Below are 20,737 nucleotides of genomic sequence, written 5' to 3' on the forward strand. Positions count from 1 at the left end.
ATCCTGAGAGTCTGAAGTAATACAGAGCTACCAGCCAGACATTCTGAAAACCACCCAACAGACAAGAGAAAGGACTGCAGCCAATTCATCATGGCACCATCACGAGGGACACTGATCTAGGATTCTATAGGATACAACCTAGGGGTTTTCGGCTCTGGTTGGAAGGACACAGATCTGATCCAGTGACCATCTCTGAACCATGGATATGTTTGGAGAAAGCCAGGGATGGGACCCGCTGGTCGCCTGTTTCCATGGAGATGGTCAGATAAGCCAGGTGGTGACTCTCGTGTCAACTGGCTTTGGACCTTGTATGGACTCTATGGACAGTTCTTGGTCATCTCCCTATGCTTGTCATTACCCCTTCTCTGTGCGTTCATCCACAGATGGAGTAGCGACTCTGGGAGCTCTGACATCATGTCAACTGACTTTGGAAATTGTATGGGCTCTATGGACAGTTCTTGGTCTTCTCCCTATGCTTGTCATTACCCCTTCTCTGTGCGTTCATCCACAGATGGAGTAGCGACCCTGGGAGCTCTGACATCATGTCAACTGACTTTGGACCTTGTATGGACTCTATGGACAGTTGTTGGTCATCTCCCTATGCTTGTCGTTACCCCTTCTCTGTGCGTTCATCCACAGATGGAGTACTGACCCTGGGAGCTCTGACATCATGTCATACTGGAAATACATGGAGATGCAGTGATATTTTATATGCGCCCATGTGACCCTGGGAGCTCTGACATCATGTCATACTGGAAATTCGTGGAGACGCAGTGATATTTTATATGCGCCCATGTAACCAAACAATTCCAGTCATGGTGGGATTGTTATGTTTGCTATTGTGTGTTGTGGTTCAATAAAGTATTGCTACACTGTTTTACCTTAACCCTGTGTTGTCTGTGTAGTGTATTGCCCACGGGGAGATAGAGCGGGCGTTCAGTGGTATGAGCCGTGGTCCATGCAGTCTTGCTAAAGACAGCCGGGCCAGCGGACGAGAGAACCCACTGACCCCGTTTCTCCACAATGTACGTATGGAATATTGGAAAAATGAAACTGCAATATTGCTATGAAAGCTTACAGTAAAAAGGAAGGTACTTAGCGCATAGATTGGCCAATATATGAACACTAGATGGAGGCTCGATGCTATCGCATTGGGAGGGTGGTAATGTCACGATGGGGGCAGGCTTTGCATCGTTGAGAATCTCTCCCCCCATGTGCTCACCCACCATTCTCTCTTTCCCCATGTGCTAACTTCTCCCGTCTGTGCTCTCTTCTTTGATCTGTCTGCCACATGTGCTATCCCTCTTGTCTGCTGTCTCTCTCATTCCTGTGCTGTGTTCTCCCCTCATGTGCTGTCCCGTTTGAGCTGTCTCCCCCTGTGCTCTGTTTCTCTCACCCGTGTGCTTTCTCTCTCCCCATCTGCTGTCTTCTCCTCTCATGTCATCTATTCTTTGACCTGTGTACCCCATGTGCTCTCCCCCTTGTTTGCTCTCTCTCTCCACCACTGTGCGGTCTTCTTCTTCCCCCATCTACAGAACATACCACAGCTCCTCGGCAGGGGAGGAAGCAAAAGACAATACTGACATTACAGCAGGAGATCACAGAGGATACATTTTGTGAGGTAAAATATTGTTTAAAAACAGTCAGTGAAATATTTTACCTGACAAAAGAATTCCTCTGTGATCCCCTGCTGTAATGTCAGTATTGTCTTTTGCTTCCTCCCCTGCCCAGGAGATGTGGTATGCTCCTTACACGGTCAGACACAGTCAATTTTTAAAATTAACTTTCGTTCTTGGGAAAACCCCTTTAATGTGACTGGCTTCCTCTGCCTGTAGACACGTCATGCATCTGATGCCGGGATCAGCCGATTGATTCACTGCGCCTGCGCGGAATTTGCACAGGCGCAGTAAATCAGACCGCAGCCATCTTTGTGCAGACAGATAGCGGTGGTCACATTAAAACTGCGCATGCCCTCCTCTTGTACAAAGATGGCGGCGGTCAGTGAATCATTCCGCTGATCCCAGCGGCGGCGTGTTCTCGACAATGTTCCGCTGGTGGTACCACGCAAGACGCTGCGTATTGCATATACAGTGTATGTGTGTGTGTGTGTGTGTGTGTGGTGCATACGGCATATGCAGTGTGTGTGTGTGTGTGGTGCGTACGGCATATACAGTGTGTGTTTGTGTGTGGTGCGTACAGCGTATACTGTGTGTGTGTGGTGCGTACGGCATATACAGCATGTCTGTGTGTGTGTGTGTGTGTGTGTGTGTGTGTGTGTGTGTGTGTGTGTGTGTGGTGCGTATGGCATATACAGTGTGTATGTGTGCGCGTGTGAGTGGTGCGACGGTGTTCCGCTGGTGGTACCGCGCAAGAGGCTGGTACCACCAGCAGTTTCCATATTGAGACACCCATCACTTGGGTGTCCCAATATGGAGGTCGGTGAACTTCTGCCGCTTGGAATTCTGGGATCCAGACACATCTGGATGGAACGCTCCTGGACATGTAATATGAACTAGTGATCACCACCTACTACTATTGAATTCAAGAACTTTATAGAAATAAATGTTATTTTCAAAGTGGAGCAAGATCGTTTTTGCCACATATCTTCAGGTCAGTTTTGTAATATTGATACCTAGATTCATACCGGTACAAGTTTTTGCATTTTTCTAGTAATAAAAACACCATTTTTAAACTCTACGGATTATACACTCACCGGCCACTTTATTAGGTACACCTGTCCAACTTCTTGTTAACACTTAATTTCTAATCAGCCAATCACATGGCGGCAACTCAGTGCATTTAGGCATGTAGACATGGTCAAGACAATCTCCTGCAGTTCAAACCGAGCATCAGTATGGGGAAGAAAGGTGATTTGAGTGCCTTTGAACGTGGCATGGTTGTTGGTGCCAGAAGGGCTGGTCTGAGTATTTCAGAAACTGCCGATCTACTGGGATTTTCACGCACAACCATCTCTAGGGTTTACAGAGAATGGTCCGAAAAAGAAAAAAAATCCAGTGAGCGGCAGTTCTGTGGGCAGAAATGCCTTGTTGATGCCAGAGGTCAGAGGAGAATGGGCAGACTGGTTCGAGCTGATAGAAAGGCAACAGTGACTCAAATCGCCACCCGTTACAACCAAGGTAGGCCTAAGAGCATCTCTGAACGCACAGTGCGTTGAACTTTGAGGCAGATGGGCTACAGCAGCAGAAGACCACACCGGGTACCACTCCTTTCAGCTAAGAACAGGAAACTGAGGCTACAATTTGTACAAGCTCATCGAAATTGGACAGTAGAAGATTGGAAAAACGTTGCTTGGTCTGATGAGTCTCGATTTCTGCTGCGATATTCGGATGGTAGGGTCAGAATTTGGCGTAAACAACATGAAAGCATGGATCCATCCTGCCTTGTATGGAGCATCTTTGGGATGTGCAGCCGACAAATCTGCGGCAACTGTGTGATGCCATCATGTCAATATGGACCAAAATCTCTGAGGAATGCTTCCAGCACCTTGTTGAATCTATGCCACGAAGAATTGAGGCAGTTCTGAAGGCAAAAGGGGGTCCAACCCGTTACTAGCATGGTGTACCTAATAAAGTGGCCGGTGAGTGTATATTTGCCCTGATTGACAACACCCTAAAATCCTGCCTGTTAGTGCAATATAGGCTAGGGCTACATGGCAACTTTGGCTGCAACACTTGTAGCGTGACCGAAGTTTCATATGTGTCACTGCTTTATCACAGCGCAATATACGTGAATGGGCTAGCATCGAAACTCTGAGGGGACTGAGACCCCGACAAAAAGGAACATTGCCTGTTTGTTAGGCAATCCCTGCAAGTGTTGTGGCTGTCAAACAGCTGCGAGACATGCAGCCGTGGGGACTCAAACATATTTATTCGAGCACTTGGTTAGCAGCCGAGAATGTCCTGATAACACCTTATCTGAGCACGCTCGCTCATCACTAATAATAACGTTAACATTTGATGCTAACCTTTAAAGGGATTGTCTCGGTTTGGGGCACATGTTTGCAGTCACTGTATGTGACTTCATACTTGTGAATCCTGACGGTGTGCTCTGTCAGGATTCTCTGGTGTCGGGAGTGGGCAGTCACGTGTCTTTAAGTATGTGATTTGTATACTTCTGGTCACATTCTGACTAGACATGTCCTGCCTCGCTCAATTCACTTGTGTTGAGTAAAGTCATGCACGTCTAGTCTGTACGTTAATAAATCACATACTTGCAGTCATGTACCTTAGCCACTCCTGGCACCAGAGGATCATGACAGCACACACAATGCGCACTGTGAGGATTCACAAGTCTGCAGTCACATAGAGTGACTACAAACTTCTGCCCCATGCTTGAACAACCCCTTTAAGCTCTGGTTTCACCCACTGAATATTCTTTGGCAATGCAGCTGTAAATGTAATTTATATATGTGCTTAATATTCTGTTTTGCAACTCAGGATATCACAGGCTTTGGGCATAATACTGGAAGAGAACAATCAATTCTCCTACACCAGCAGACAGCTCTAAAACTCAGTGGGATTTTGCATTTTGATTTCCCATTTTGAATAGTCTTCAGTTCTCAGAGAACGAGGTCACCAGATCTTATCGTCAGACGCTACATGAGGAGTTCTGTGCAGATCCCCTGCTGTCACTTTAACTGTCAGAAGCTTTCACAGTTTTTCACTAGGAATTAGGAAGCAAAGCATATGATTAACAGTTAATCACATTATGATATGTTCATGCCTTCAGCTCGGGCTCAGTCATCATGGATTTCAGGCTCAAGTCTTTATCATGAAACCAATTGCTGAACTACCCAAATGAAATCCTCTTCCCATTCCAGCCGGACGTGACTAATGTCATAGTCGCGCAATATGTTAAATTGCCAGCATTCTGCTGAACTGGGGGAATGTCGTCAAGATGAAATCTGTGTTCCTTGAAATGTTTTTCTCAGCGGGAAGCCGGATAGAGGAGGAAAATGGCTGTTACAATCTCGTATTGATTGCCCCATATTTATTAGTGTCTTCCACCTTCAGTTCATTTGCATGTAAGATCTTACATACATTACACCAATTTCTAAAAGTTTCCCTTTCCACTTTTTAAAAAATACCATGAATTGAAAAATGTTTTTATAGCCTTTTGTTACATGTCATTTATTTTTTCTTTAGATTTTTCAGTATAGAGTGATCTATTTCAAGTGTTTATTTCTGTCAATGTTGATGATTATGGCTTACAGCCAATGAATACCCAAAAGTCATTATCTCATTAAATTAGAATACTTTATAACATCAGCTTGAAAAATTATTTTCAAATCCGAAATATTGGCCTAATTAAATGTATGTTCAGTAAATGCACTCAATACTTGGTCGGGGCTCCTTTTGCATCAATTACTGCATCAGTGCAGCGTGGCATGGAGGCGATCAGCCTGTGGCACTGCTGAGGTGTTATGGAAGCCCAGGTTGCTTTGATAGAAGCCTTCAGCTCGTCTGCATTGTTGCGTCTGGTGTCTCTCGTCTTCCTCTTGACAATACCATGGGGTTAAGGTCAGGCAAGTTTGCTGGCCAATCAAGCACAGTGATACTGTTGTTTTTAAACCAGGTATTGGTACTTTTGGCAGTGTGGACAGGTGCCAAGTCCTGCTGGAGAATGAAACTTCCATCTCCAAAAATCTTGTTGGCAGAGGGAAGCATGAAGTGCTCTAAAATTTCCTGGCTGCGCTGACTTTGGTCTTGATAAAACCCAGTGGACCTACGCCAGCAGATGACATGGCTCCCCAAACCATCACTGATTGTGGAAACTTCACACTAGACCTCAAGCAGCTTGGATTGTGGCCTCTCCACTCTTCCTCCAGACTCTGGGACCTTGATTTCCAAATGAAATGCAACATTTACTTTCACCTGAAAACAACACCTTGGATCACTGAGCAACAGTTCAGTTCCTTTCCTCCTTGGCACAGATAAGACACTTCTGGCGTTGTCTATTGGTCATCAGTGACTTGACACAAGGAATGCGACACTTGTAGCCCATGTCCTGGATACGTCTGTGTGTTGTGGCTCTTGAATCAATGACTCCAGCAGCAGTCCACTCCTTGTGAATCTCCCACAAATTTTTGAATGGGCTCTTTTTAGCAATCCTTTTAAGACTGCGGTTATCCCGGTTGCTTGTGCACCTTTTTCTACCACACTTTTACCTTCCACTCACCTTTCCATTAATATGCTTGGCTACAGCACTCTGTGAACAGCCAGATTCTTTAGCAATGACCTTTTGTGGTTTACCCTCCTTGTGGAGTGTGTCAGTGACTGCCTTCTGGACATCTATCAAGTCAGCAGTCTTCTCCATGATTGTGGAGCTACTGAAACAGACTAAGGGACCTTTTTAAATGCTTAGGAAGCCTTTGCAGGTGTTTTTTAATTACCGTAATTGTTCTAATTTACTGAGATAATGTCTTTTGGGTTTTCATTGGCTGTAATAAACACTTGAAATAGATCACTCTGTTTGTAATGACTATATAATATATGAGTTTCACTTTTTGTATTGAAGAACTGAAGTAAATTAACTTTTTGATATTCTAATTTTGAGAGAAGCACCTGTACTTGCTTAATACAATAAGTAATTAGTCAAATCAACATAAAACTTATATACAAGCATTATACCTCTTCATGCTCTTATTATTAAAGAGAACCTGACACCTGATACGGTACATATTGTCCAATATGTGGGCAGCATATGAAGAGACCGCAGGTAAAGAAGGATGCAGGGACAAAAAGGAGCCAGAAAGCAAATAACGTTTTTAACTTTCCTTTTAACTTCCAACCCAACAAAGATAACAACAGTTTTCCACGCAGGGAACTTAAGTACAAGATCACAATTTCACAGTAAATCCTATCTATTATATAGGCGCCCTGACTTATACCCGCGGAACACGACAGCGCCTCACTAGTGACCCCCTAACAAGAAAAAGTCAACAAAGTTCACTTATCAGCACTGTTTCGGCGATGCAGTCCTGATGGTGAGGCTCCGTCAGCGACGTAGTCCTGATGGCGGGGGGAGGAGGTGTCCTCCGTCGACGGGCCCAGGTGTAAATTCGAGACCAGAATGTCTGTTGCGGTGCTGCGTCACCTCCTGCAGGCGGACGTTGATCCGGGATAACAGTTTCCAAGTCCACAGAGGAGTCTTTACGGGGAGAATTAGCGGAGTAATCCGTATCAGTGACCGCTGAGACAAACCCAGGAGGGACCGGAGCACTCTCTGGCGAGATACTCCCGGGGAGCGCGGTAATACTGTCCCTGAGACGATCAGCGCTACCCCTCTGCTTTGGGGGTCGCTGACGACGGATGCGCCGCTTTCTGGGGGCTCTGGTAATTGCCCGCAGCGTCTGCTGCACGTTCTCCCCCTGCTTCCAGCAAGTCTCTCTGCGGCCTGCACATACACAACAACAGCGCTGCAGTTCCCTCTCCTCAGAGTTTTCCCGCGCTTCTCTGCCCCTGCTCTCGCGCGCTTTTCTTTTTATCCTCCCCTTTTTCTGCGTCACTCCGTCTCCTGTCACATTCACCTGGCTTCCCGTACACCCTTCAATTCCGTCCCCCGGAACCCCGACTCCCAGCAACAAGGGTTCCGCCCGTCTGTACGGCTTACTAGGTCCCCGTCCCCTACACATAAAACAGGCAAAGGCTGTATGTACTCAGCCAGGTATGGCTACTTTCACACTAGCGTCGTACGACGCACATCGCAATGCGACGTGGCGACGTACCGACGCATACTGTGAAAGTGCTGCACAACGGGGGCAGCGCATGCAGTTTTTCAACGCATCCGCTGCCCCATTGTGAGCTCTGGGGAGGAGAAGGCGGAGTTCCGGCCTCACATGCACGGTCGGAAATGCTGGACACGACGCACCAAAAAACGTTATATGCAACTTTTTTTGTGCCGACGGTCCGACGCAACACGACGCAACCGTCGCACGATGGTTGCGACGTGTGGCAATGCGTCGCAATGCGTCGCTAATGTTAGTCTATGGAGAAAAAACGCATCCTGCAAGCAATTTTGCAGGATGCGTTTTTTCTCCAAAACGACGCATTGCGACGTGCGTCATACAACGCTAGTGTGAAAGAGGCCTAAGTTTGACTCTCAAATGCTGCAACGTTTCAAAGAAAAACATACTTTAAATGCCGCTGACACCACAATGTAGACTAGTCGTACATGGCTTGGAATATGCTGCCCACGTTAAGAAAGTATCAGCTGTCAGGTTCTCTTTCATACAAGTCTAAATAAATATGAATATGATAATTAATAGTGATGAGCGAGTGTGCTAGGATATCATGTTATCAGGCCATGCTCGGGTGTTATCCGAGTGTCTTCAGCGTGCTCAAGTAACATGTCCAAGTCCCTGCGGCTGCATGATTCACAGCAGTTAGGCTACTTTCACACTAGCGTCGGGCTCGGCCCGTCGCAGTGCGTCGGGCCGAGGTCACCGACGCTAGCGTTGTCTCCGCCGCACAACGGAGGCAGCGGATGCATTTTTCAAGCGCATCCGCTGCCCCATTGTGAGGTGCGGGGAGGTGGGGGCGGAGTTCCGGCCGCGCATGCGCGGTCGGAAAAAGCGGACCGTCGGGAGCAAAAAACGTTACATGTAACGTTTTTTGCTCCCGGCGGACCGCCACAACACGGCGCAACCGTCTCACGACGGTTGCGACGTGTGGCAATCCGTCGCAATGCGTCGCTAATGTTAATCAATGGAGAAAAAACGCATCCTGCAAGCACTTTTGCAGGATGCGTTTTTTCTGCAAAATGACGCATTGTGACGGATTGCAGTTAACGCTAGTGTGAAAGTAGCCTTAGACAGCCACAACACATGCGGGGATTGGCAATTTGTTAGGCAATCCCTGCATGTGTTGTGCTGTCTAACAGCCGCGAATAATGCAGCCGCAGAGACCCGTACATATTATTCAAGCACGCCCGAGATACTCGGATAACACCCGTCCATGCTCAGAGAACACGTTTTCTCATCACTAATAATTACACATAAAAACATAAGTGATGATGTCCACAATGTACACATCAGAAAGGGCTAAATGAGAACCTAGTGTACGAGTCAAATGAAAGTATACAATATTATGTCCCAAAAGTGAACTAAATTTTTAGTGTCCTTTTTAAAGGGAACCTGTCATTTGATTCATTCTACCCAAACTACGGGCAGCACAATTCAGAGCCTGGCTCCATGACTGCAACCAAGGCTACTTTCACATTAGCGTCGTGCACTGCACGTCGCAATGCGACGTGCAGGCGCACCGACGCATACTGTGGAAGCGCCGCACAACGGGGGCAGCGGATGCTGTTTTTCAACGCATCCGCTGCCCCATTGTGAGGTGCGGGGAGGAGGGGGCGGAGTTCTGGCCGCGCATGCGCGGTCGGAAATGCTGGACACAGCGCACCAAAAAACGTTACATGCAATGTTTTTTGGTAGCGACGGTCCAACGCAACACGACGCAACCGTCGCACGACGGTTGCGACATGTGGCAATGCGTCGCACTGCGTCGCTAATGCAAGTCAATGGAGAAAAACGCATCCCGCAAGCACTTTTGCAGGATGCGTTTTTTCTACAAAATGACGCATAGCGACGTGCAGTGCACGACGCTAGTGTGAAAGGGGCCTAAGTAGGTTTTTCTCTGAAGCTCTAGAACCCGATTGAGGACCAAACTAAGCCTTCTCTGAAACTTTCTGGCGTCTCAGAGAGGAACGTACCTAATCGCAATCATGCAGCAAGGCTCTAATTCATGTTGCCGCATGGTTTGGGCAACATGAACATATGACAGGTTCCCTTTAAAGAATTGTGGGGTTACTAAATGTAGTTTTTATGGATTTGCTATCTTTAGTAATTTTTGTATGTTTTTTTTTTTTTAGAATTAACTCAGGACCTTGAAACAAAAGAAGTGGAAAACTTTCAGCAAGGTTTGTAACACTTTTTCTATAAGTCTGTCTCTCATTCTCTCCTGCCCCTCTCACTGTATCATAAAGAAAAGATGGAAATGCTGCCTCCATCATACTCGCTTTGTCAGTATCATACACGTACCATATCACTCATCAGTGCAAAGTATGAGATCTGATTTGGCTAGGTGAGAGACCCCAGTCCAGAGCCTCTCACCTAGCCAAATCAGTTCTCATGCTTCGCACTGACGAGGGCCAACAGCCCGAAACACCATGTCTGCAAATTGAGATTCTGATTTGGCTTTTATCCTGTCATATTGCAAGACTCGTTAAAGGGTTCATTGTGACTTTTAGGATCGTGGCTTCCAACGGGTGGCGCTATAGAGTTCAACTCCTCTTTCTTTCTGAAGAGGCAATTTACATATTAAATTTCCCAGAGGAGCTTTGCACGGCGAATAAGCCTCCTTACCTTGGCATGCCAGAGACGGAATGTCACTCTCCACAAGAGAGATATTTATTCTGGTGGTATGAGAGGAGCGTTAATGTGACAGTGTGTGATGGTGTAGGGCAGTAAAAGAATAAAGTGTACCTATTATCTCACATTAGACTGGAGGTGCTCACTGCATTCAGATATTACACAGTCTGTACAAGCTATATCTTATATTAGAAGTCACAAGGTAAAAACCAACATCTGCAAAAATTCCGTCTGCCCACCACATATGGAGCGCCCCCACACCACCGCAGGGCCGAGGGGTACCCGGAGCCGGGCCTCTAGGTCTCAGTCCTGGGGTTGTCACGGTGGCTAGACCCGGTCCGTGGCCCTGTCTGTCAGTGGGGGACGTCCGGTGCAATAAGTGGTGTTGTAACGGTGCAGTTGTGGGGTGCAGGTCGCGGTAAATAACAAGGACACCAGGTTGCAGTCTCTTTACCTCTTTACTGGAGATCTCTGAGTCCTCAGTCCAGAATACGGTTCACCATGCTGCGCAATTCCGGCCGGTCCAATGGCACTTCCAGAGTTCTCTTCACAGGTGGAAATCGGTGCCTTCCTTCTTAGCGCTATGTGTTGTAGTCCTCCCCTGCTGTGCTTACGGAAAGTACCCCACAACTGTTGTGTCTGTTTCTTAAGTTCCCTCACAACTCGATTAAATGATGTTCTTCTAATCGTCCATCCTTCCCTGATGTTACGGTTAGAACGGCACCCGTTTGTCGGGTAGGCCTGGAGTTCTTCCGGGACCCTAGAGACGCCCCTCTCCCGCAATTGCCTCCCAAGACTTCATAGGTGATATGTGTTAGACAGCCCGCCTTAAACTGACTGTCCTGCCGCTGTTTGGAGTATTGCTTGAAGCTGAATGTTATTCTACTCCCTCGGCGTTCCGGCCACCGGTAGTGCGCCTCAGTAGGGTGTTGCTTCGGTCTTACAGCACGACCCCTACTGGAATTCTCCTATTGCTTGATCTCGTTTCTCACTCAGCACAATCTATCTCGCTTCTAGTCCTTTCTTAGGGCACCGCCGCTATTCTGAGCAGGCACGGTCCCGTTACGTTCTTTCCAATGCCAAGCCTCTGCCAGGATCCCACCCCTGGCAAAGACCCTACTGTCTCTTCCTCCACAACACCCTCTGCCACTGAGTGTTGCTTCGTTCAATCCAGTCAGCTTTCTGATCTAACTTCCTGCCTGACCCCCGGTTTACCCACTATGGTGGGGAGTGGCCTAATGAATAGCACCCTTAGCTCCCCCCGGAGGCCCTGCGGTGAAATGTATTGGTGTCTGTGATACCTGATCAGATGAACTCCTTCAGTGCCATCGAACGCACCATGGCTGTTGTGAATTTGGATTCTGGGCTCCCCCGGTGGCTACTGGTGGAATTGAACTTGTGACATCATCTTCCCTGTTCACCTGTTCTGATTAGATCTGGGTGTCGCTATATAACCTGGCTTCTCTGTTAGATGCTTGCCGGTCAACAATGTTATCAGAAGCCTCTCTGTGCTTGTTCCTGCTCCCAGACATCTACTAGATAAGTTGGACATTCGTCCATGTTTTGTTTTTGTATTTTGGTTCCAGTTCACAGCTGCAGTTTCGTTACTGTGTCTGGAAAGCTCTTGTTGATCAGGAATTGCCACTCTGGTATTATGAGTTAATGCCAGAGTCCTAAAGTAATTTCTGGATGTGTTTTGTTAGGGTTTTCTACTGACCATGAAAGTATGCTTTCTGTCTTCTGCTATCTAGAAAGCGGACCTCAAATTTGCTAAAACTATTTTCCTGCTGCGTTTGTTGTTTCATCTCATATCACCGCCAATATATGTGGGGGGCCTCTGTCTCCTATTTGGGCATTTCTCTAGAGGTGAGTCAGGTCTTATATTTCCCTCTGCTAGCATTATTTAGTTCTCCGGCCGGCGCTGGGCATATAGGGATAAAAAGTAGGACATGCTACCTGGCTACTTCTAGATGATGCGGTAGGTTTAGTTCATGGTCAGTATAGTTACATCTTCCAAGAGCTTGTTCCTATTGAGGCTTATGCTAGTTCTCTGGCCATGGAGAACATGACAGTTTGACCGGCCCACTAAAGGGTTAAAATCCTTGGCTGAGAAAGGAGAGAAATAAGAAGTCTGCTGAAAATTGTTTTTTTTTTTTTTTTTCTCTAGTAGTTAGTGTGCTCTTAATTGGATCACTTGCCAGTCTGTCTATGCTGCAGTCTTTCTTTTTTTTCTCTCTCCTTCTAATCTTTGAATGGCTCTATGTTCACCTGTCTATAATGGATCTACAGAGTGTAACTGCAGGTTTGAATAATCTCGCCACGAAAGTACAAAGTTTGCAAGATTTTGTTGTTCATGCTCCGGTATCAGAGCCGAGAATTCCTTTGCCGGAATTCTTCTCAGGGAATAGATCTAGCTTTCAGAATTTTAGAAATAATTGTAAGTTATTTTTGTCCCTGAAATCTCGTTCTGCTGGAGACCCTGCACAGCAGGTTGGGATTGTGATTTCCTTGCTCCGCGGCGACCCTCAAGATTGGGCTTTTGCATTGGCACCAGGGGATCCTGCGTTGCGCAATGTGGATGCGTTTTTTCTGGCCTTGGGCTTGCTGTATGAGGAACCTCATTTGGAACTTCAGGCAGAAAAAACTTTGATGTCCCTATCGCAGGGGCAAGATGAAGCTGAAATTTACTGCCAAAAATTCCGTAAATGGTCTGTGCTTACTCAGTGGAATGAGTGTGCCTTGGCGGCTACTTTCAGAGAGGGTCTTTCTGATGCCATTAAGGATGTTATGGTGGGGTTCCCTGTGCCTGCAAGTCTGAATGAGTCCATGACAATGGCCATTCAGATCGATAGGCGTCTGCGGGAGCGCAAACCTGTGCACCATCTGGCGGTGTCCACTGAGAAGACGCCAGAAAACATGCAGTGTGATAGAATTCTGTCCAGAAGCGAGCGGCAGAATTTTAGACGGAAAAATGGGTTGTGTTTCTATTGTGGGGATTCTACTCATGTTATATCAGCATGCTTTAAGCGTACTAAAAAGCTTGATAAATCCGTTCCCATTGGCACTTTACAGTCTAAATTTATTTTGTCTGTGACCCTGATTTGCTCTTTGTCATCTATTACTACGGACGCCTATATCGACTCTGGCGCCGCTTTGAGTCTTATGGATTGGTCCTTTGCCAATCGTTGTGGGTATGATTTAGAGCCTTTGGAGACTCTTATTCCTCTGAAGGGGATTGACTCCACCCCATTGGCTAATAATAAACCACAATACTGGACACAAGTGACTATGTGTATTAATCCGGATCACCAGGAGACTATTCGTTTTCTGGTGCTGTATAATCTACATGATGATTTGGTGCTGGGATTGCCATGGCTGCAGTCTCACAACCCAGTCCTTGACTGGAGAGCTATGTCTGTGTTGAGCTGGGGATGTAAGGGGACTCATGGGGACGTACCTTTGGTGTCCATTTCATCATCTATTCCCTCTGAAATCCCTGAGTTCCTGTCTGATTATCGTGACGTCTTTGAAGAACCCAAGCTGGGTTCACTACCTCCGCACCGTGAGTGCGATTGTGCTATAGATTTAATTCCGGGTAGTAAATACCCAAAGGGTCGTTTATTTAATCTGTCTGTGCCTGAACATACTGCTATGCGAGAATATGTAAAGGAGTCCTTGGAAAAGGGACATATTCGTCCATCGTCATCTCCCTTAGGAGCCGGTTTTTTCTTTGTGTCAAAAAAAGACGGCTCTTTGAGACCATGTATTGATTATCGGCTTTTGAATAAAATCACGGTTAAATATCAATACCCATTGCCGTTGCTTACTGATTTGTTTGCTCGCATAAAGGGGGCCAAGTGGTTCTCTAAGATTGATCTCCGTGGGGCGTATAATTTGGTGCGGATCAGGCAGGGGGATGAGTGGAAAACCGCATTTAATACGCCCGAGGGCCACTTTGAGTATTTGGTGATGCCTTTTGGTCTTTCTAATGCCCCTTCAGTCTTCCAGTCCTTTATGCATGATATTTTCCGCGATTTTTTGGATAAATTTATGATAGTGTATCTGGATGATATTCTGATTTTTTCGGATGATTGGGACTCTCATGTCCGGCAAGTTAAGAGGGTTTTTCAGGTTTTGCGGTCTAATTCTCTGTGTGTCAAGGGTTCTAAGTGCGTTTTTGGGGTTCAGAGAATTTCCTTTTTGGGATATATTTTTTCTCCCTCTTCCATTGAGATGGATCCTGTCAAGGTTCAAGCTATTTGTGATTGGACGCAGCCCTCTTCTCTTAAAAGTCTTCAGAAATTTTTGGGCTTTGCCAACTTTTATCGTCGATTTATTTCTGGTTTTTCGGATGTCGTTAAGCCATTGACCGATTTGACTAGACAGGGTGCTGATGTTGCTAATTGGTCCCCTGATGCTGTGGAGGCCTTTCAGGAGCTTAAGCGCCGTTTTTCTTCTGCCCCTGTGTTGCGTCAGCCTGATGTGACTCTTCCTTTTCAGGTTGAGGTCGACGCTTCTGAGATCGGGGCTGGGGCAGTGTTGTCGCAGAAAAGTTCTGACTGCGCCGTGATGAGGCCTTGTGCCTTCTTTTCCCGTAAATTTTCGCCCGCTGAGCGGAATTATGATGTTGGGAATCGGGAGCTTTTGGCCATGAAGTGGGCGTTTGAGGAGTGGCGCCATTGGCTCGAGGGGGCCAGACATCAGGTGGTGGTATTGACTGACCACAAAAATTTGATCTATCTTGAGACCGCCAGGCGCCTGAATCCTAGACAGGCGCGCTGGTCATTATTTTTCTCTCGGTTTAATTTTGTGGTATCGTACCTACCGGGTTCTAAGAATGTTAAGGCGGATGCCCTTTCTAGGAGTTTTGAGCCTGATTCACCCGGCAACTCTGACCCCACAGGTATTCTTAAGGAGGGAGTTATCTTGTCAGCCGTTTCTCCAGACCTGCGGCGGGCCTTGCAGGAGTTTCAGGCGGATAGACCGGATCGTTGTCCGCCTGATAGGTTGTTTGTTCCTGATGATTGGACCAGTAGAGTCATCTCTGAGGTACATTCTTCTGCATTGGCAGGTCATCCTGGAATTTTTGGTACCAGGGATTTGGTGGCAAGATCCTTCTGGTGGCCTTCCCTGTCACGAGATGTGCGAGGCTTTGTGCAGTCTTGTGACGTTTGTGCTCGGGCCAAGCCTTGTTGTTCTCGGGCTAGTGGATTATTGTTGCCCTTGCCTATTCCTAAGAGGCCTTGGACACACATCTCGATGGATTTTATTTCAGATCTGCCTTTTTCTCAGAAGATGTCTGTCATCTGGGTGGTGTGTGACCGTTTTTCTAAGATGGTCCATTTGGTTCCCCTGCCCAAATTGCCTTCTTCTTCCGAGTTGGTGCCCCTGTTTTTTCAAAATGTTGTTCGTTTGCATGGTATTCCTGAGAATATCGTTTCTGACAGAGGAACCCAATTTGTGTCTAGATTTTGGCGGGCATTCTGTGCTAGGATGGGCATAGATTTGTCTTTTTCGTCTGCTTTTCACCTTCAGACTAATGGCCAGACCGAGCGGACTAATCAGACCCTGGAGACATATCTGAGGTGTTTTGTGTCTGCTGACCAGGATGATTGGGTTGCTTTTTTGCCATTGGCGGAGTTCGCCCTCAATAATCGGGCCAGCTCTGCCACTTTGGTGTCCCCGTTTTTCTGTAATTCGGGGTTCCACCCTCGATTTTCCTCCGGTCAGATGGAATCCTCGGATTGTCCTGGAGTGGATGCGGTGGTGGAGAGATTGCATCATATCTGGGGGCAGGTGATGGACAATTTAAAGTTGTCCCAGGAGAAGACTCAGCTTTTTGCCAACCGTCACCGTCGTGTTGGTCCTCGGCTTTGTGTTGGAGATTTGGTGTGGTTGTCTTCTCGTTTTGTCCCTATGAGGGTCTCATCTCCTAAGTTTAAGCCTCGGTTCATCGGTCCGTATAAAATATTGGAGATTCTTAACCCTGTTTCCTTCCGTTTGGACCTCCCTGCATCCTTTTCTATTCATAACGTTTTTCATCGGTCGTTATTGCGCAGGTATGAGGCACCGGTTGTGCCTTCCGTTGAGCCTCCTGCTCCGGTGTTGGTTGAGGGTGAGTTGGAGTACGTTGTGGAAAAAATCCTAGACTCCCGTGTTTCCAGACGGAGACTCCAGTATCTGGTCAAGTGGAAGGGATACGGCCAGGAGGACAATTCTTGGGTCACTGCATCTGATGTTCATGCCTCTGATCTGGTTCGTGCCTTTCATAGGGCCCATCCTGATCGCCCTGGTGGTTCTGGTGAGGGTTCGGTGCCCCCTCCTTGAGGGGGGGGTACTGTTGTGAATTTGGATTCTGGGCTCCCCCGGTGGCTACTGGTGGAATTGAACTTGTGACATCATCTTCCCTGTTCACCTGTTCTGATTAGATCTGGGTGTCGCTATATAACCTGGCTTCTCTGTTAGATGCTTGCCGGTCAACAATGTTATCAGAAGCCTCTCTGTGCTTGTTCCTGCTCCCAGACATCTACTAGATAAGTTGGACATTCGTCCATGTTTTGTTTTTGTATTTTGGTTCCAGTTCACAGCTGCAGTTTCGTTACTGTGTCTGGAAAGCTCTTGTTGATCAGGAATTGCCACTCTGGTATTATGAGTTAATGCCAGAGTCCTAAAGTAATTTCTGGATGTGTTTTGTTAGGGTTTTCTACTGACCATGAAAGTATGCTTTCTGTCTTCTGCTATCTAGAAAGCGGACCTCAAATTTGCTAAAACTATTTTCCTGCTGCGTTTGTTGTTTCATCTCATATCACCGCCAATATATGTGGGGGGCCTCTGTCTCCTATTTGGGCATTTCTCTAGAGGTGAGTCAGGTCTTATATTTCCCTCTGCTAGCATTATTTAGTTCTCCGGCCGGCGCTGGGCATATAGGGATAAAAAGTAGGACATGCTACCTGGCTACTTCTAGATGATGCGGTAGGTTTAGTTCATGGTCAGTATAGTTACATCTTCCAAGAGCTTGTTCCTATTGAGGCTTATGCTAGTTCTCTGGCCATGGAGAACATGACACATGGCTCCCCATAGTGGCGGAGCCACAGTACTGCAACGACCAGGACTCTGGGGCGCTGCACTCCCCCCTGGTTAAACACAGTACTCCGGGACTGGGAAGAAAACAACAATACAAGTTAGCAAAAAGACATACAATTTTGTTGAGTGCAAAACAATAAGTATACTTGAACAGGCTTCCCTTTATGGGAGGTGAGGACACTTTAACGTTACAAACATAATTAAATATCATAGCAACATGCTATAATTAGCTTTTCTTACCCAACCGGGTATTCTACTAAGTGCAAACATTATTGACCAATAATTTAACTTTGCCTTTAAGGATATACACTCTTAATCCGCTAAAGACCTTCCTATAATCACATTATAAGGTATTTTAACTTTTACATTCTCCTACTTTGAATCTGCAGGACCGCCTGTCCCTATGGCACCAGACCTACTGCCTCTCCTTTCTTTTACAGGACCGCCCCGTTCAGCCAGGGCCTACTGCCTTTCTCTACTATACATGGTATAGACATAACATTCCTTTCAATTAGAGAACATGGAGCCGGCTCTACTTGGCTCCTATTAGGACTCACTCACTAACCCCTACGGGTCCACTTTCTGTCCTTAGTAACACATTTCTAACTTTCTATGGGGACTCAGGGTTTACCTTCTATCCTCACCTTCATTATTACTTTCTTACTTTCACTTTAAGCAGAACTCTAAATCTACCCCTACGGGCTTTCTGCATCTTTCCTTTTAAAGAACATTATCTAGGTTTCACATCTTAAACAAATTGAACACACATAACTTTCCTATATGCAAAGCAGTTACATTTCTTCCAGAGCATCATCATCAGCATTTCTTCACATTTAACTAGTTAAAACACATACAACTTTTCTCATTCCAACATTACCATGGCATTACTGTTCTTAAAACAGTATCTCTCGTAAGTCCGCTGTTGGACATCCCCTTTAAAAGAGGATCAAGTCTTTCTGAGGTAGCTCGTCTTCTCAGCCTACCAGTCTTTGTTCAGCAAAGGTTCCAGAACGGTATCTTCGCAAAGAGTCTTTAAATAAAACCAGTAGGAAGCGCCTTTAATAAGGTGCAAACTATTTACAAGAAAGTTTGGATCATGCACTGTTCATGATTTCTCAGTTTGTAAAACTTGTAGAAAAACAAACAATAAGGATCCCGGGTCAACTAAGGGATCCATAAAAAGTTAACCCTGGACGGGTTTAGCAGCAACAATCAGGAACAGTAACTATTTACATTTTCAAAAGAAACAGTAAAACCTTACTGTGGTGAAGCGGAAGGTGGTCTCCTATCCGGCCTCACCAGGCCAACAGATCGCACTGGTGAGCCAGGACGCCGTTCCGGTCCCAGCAGTGATAAAATCCCTCGCCGGGAGGCCCTTCTTACTGGCAGGCGCACACGTTCCTCCGGGGCACGGCGGGGTCGGGTTTCTTGTGGTTCCGCGGGGCCGGGCTCCGCTGCTTTTCCCTTGGGATCACCTTCTTCCGGTGCTTCAGCAGCAGCCTGAAGGGCGATGCACCGCTGAACACCTCGCGCCACCCAGCCAGCTTCTCCCGTAGCCCTCCTCCATCGGGTGTACGTCACCGCATCACCTGGCTCCAGGTCGCGGGGAAATCTTCCGCTGCAGGGCTCCACTTCTTCCCGTTCCACGTGGATTTGCAGCGGCTCCCCAATCTCCTGGATGACCCCGCGTCCATGTTGAGGGTTGAAAGAGACCACCACACCCCAATGAGACAAGGGGGGCTCCGCAACGGCGGTTAAATCGATCTGGGCTGCCGGTTGTGGTCGGTTCCGCCATGCAGCCATCAAGCGCCGCAGGTGCTCAGCCTCTGGCAGGATCTTCATGCCCGGTGCCTGCAGCGTACCTTCAGCCGCGGCCGGGTGGGAAAGAGCAGGGGACACCGGAGATAGGTGGACTTCCGTGGGCCGACCCAGCCGAGCAAGCACGCGGGCATCGACCTCCATGCGGCGCGCTATCTGGCGGGCCTCGGCTGCGGCTACACACTCCTCCGATGGTGGCAAGGGGGGTCGGCCCATTGGTAGCTCCGTGAGGGTCAGTCCCCACAACGCTGGTGCATCTGAGGCTGTGTCAGACGGTGCAGCCTCAGGCTGAATCGGATCAGTCCCCCGCGGGATTCTTGGTGTCGCCATCTTTGCTCCTTCTGCGGTGTCTTCTTCCCGCGGTCTCTTTCGTGGGCGGCCCCGTCCCCATGGTCTCCACCCTCCGACCAGGATCAGGAGGCGGACCTCGGCTGTTGACGGGCACATCCTCAGGACACAGAAATACTTAGACTGGGCGGCCATTGCTGTTCGCGCTCTCCAGCTTGCCTACGCCCCCTTCACGCCCCTCTTCTCTTCCTGCGCTCTCCTCAGCGCTACAATGGTGGCGGAGTTTGGCGGCAAATGGCACAACACACAGTCCTCTCAATAAAGTACAGTCCAAGCACAACAAATCACAGTCTCTAGGCACACATGACCTGATTCTTCAGGCTTAAGTAGATCCTGTTCGTGACGCCAAGTTTGGAGCGCCCCCACACCGCCGCAGGGCCGAGGGGTACCCGGAGCCGGGCCTCTAGGTCTCAGTCCTGGGGTTGTCACGGTGGCTAGACCCGGTCCGTGGCCCTGTCTGTCAGTGGGGGACGTCCGGTGCAATAAGTGGTGTTGTAACGGTGCAGTTGTGGGGTGCAGGTCGCGGTAAATAACGAGGACACCAGGTTGCAGTCTCTTTACCTCTTTACTGGAGATCTCTGAGTCCTCAGTCCAGAATACGGTTCACCAGGCTGCGCAAGTCCGGCCGGTCCAATGGCACTTCCAGAGTTCTCTTCACAGGTGGAAATCGGTGCCTTCCTTCTTAGCGCTATGTGTTGTAGTCCTCCCCTGCTGTGCTTACGGAAAGTACCCCACAACTGTTGTGTCTGTTTCTTAAGTTCTCTCACAACTCGATTAAATGACGTTCTTCTAATCGTCCGTCCCTCCCTGATGTTATGGTTAGAACGGCACCCGTTTGTCGGGTAGGCCTGGAGTTCTTCCGGGACCCTAGAGACGCCCCTCTCCCGCAATTGCCTCCCAAGACTTCATAGGTGATATGTGTTAGACAGCCCGCCTTAAACTGACTGTCCTGCCGCTGTTTGGAGTATTGCTTGAAGCTGAATGTTATTCTACTCCCTCGGCGTTCCGGCCACCGGTAGTGCGCCTCAGTAGGGTGTTGCTTCGGTCTTACAGCACGACCCCTACTGGAATTCTCCTATTGCTTGATCTCGTTTC

At 47.6% G+C, this 20,737-nt stretch overlaps 1 protein-coding gene across 1 annotated transcript in view; it reads left to right on the top strand.

The window, feature by feature from the left end:
* Window positions 1-20,737, top strand: part of CCDC92B (coiled-coil domain containing 92B) — a 101,625-nt gene that overhangs the window by 49,686 nt on the left and 31,202 nt on the right. The window contains exon 3 of the mRNA XM_077294404.1: window positions 9,895-9,942. Within this exon, the coding sequence (XP_077150519.1) occupies window positions 9,895-9,942 (48 nt within the window). The remainder of the gene's footprint in view (window positions 1-9,894; window positions 9,943-20,737) is intronic.

Source organism: Ranitomeya variabilis, chromosome 3 (assembly GCF_051348905.1).
Source record: "Ranitomeya variabilis isolate aRanVar5 chromosome 3, aRanVar5.hap1, whole genome shotgun sequence".
Lineage (NCBI taxonomy): Eukaryota > Metazoa > Chordata > Amphibia > Anura > Dendrobatidae > Ranitomeya > Ranitomeya variabilis.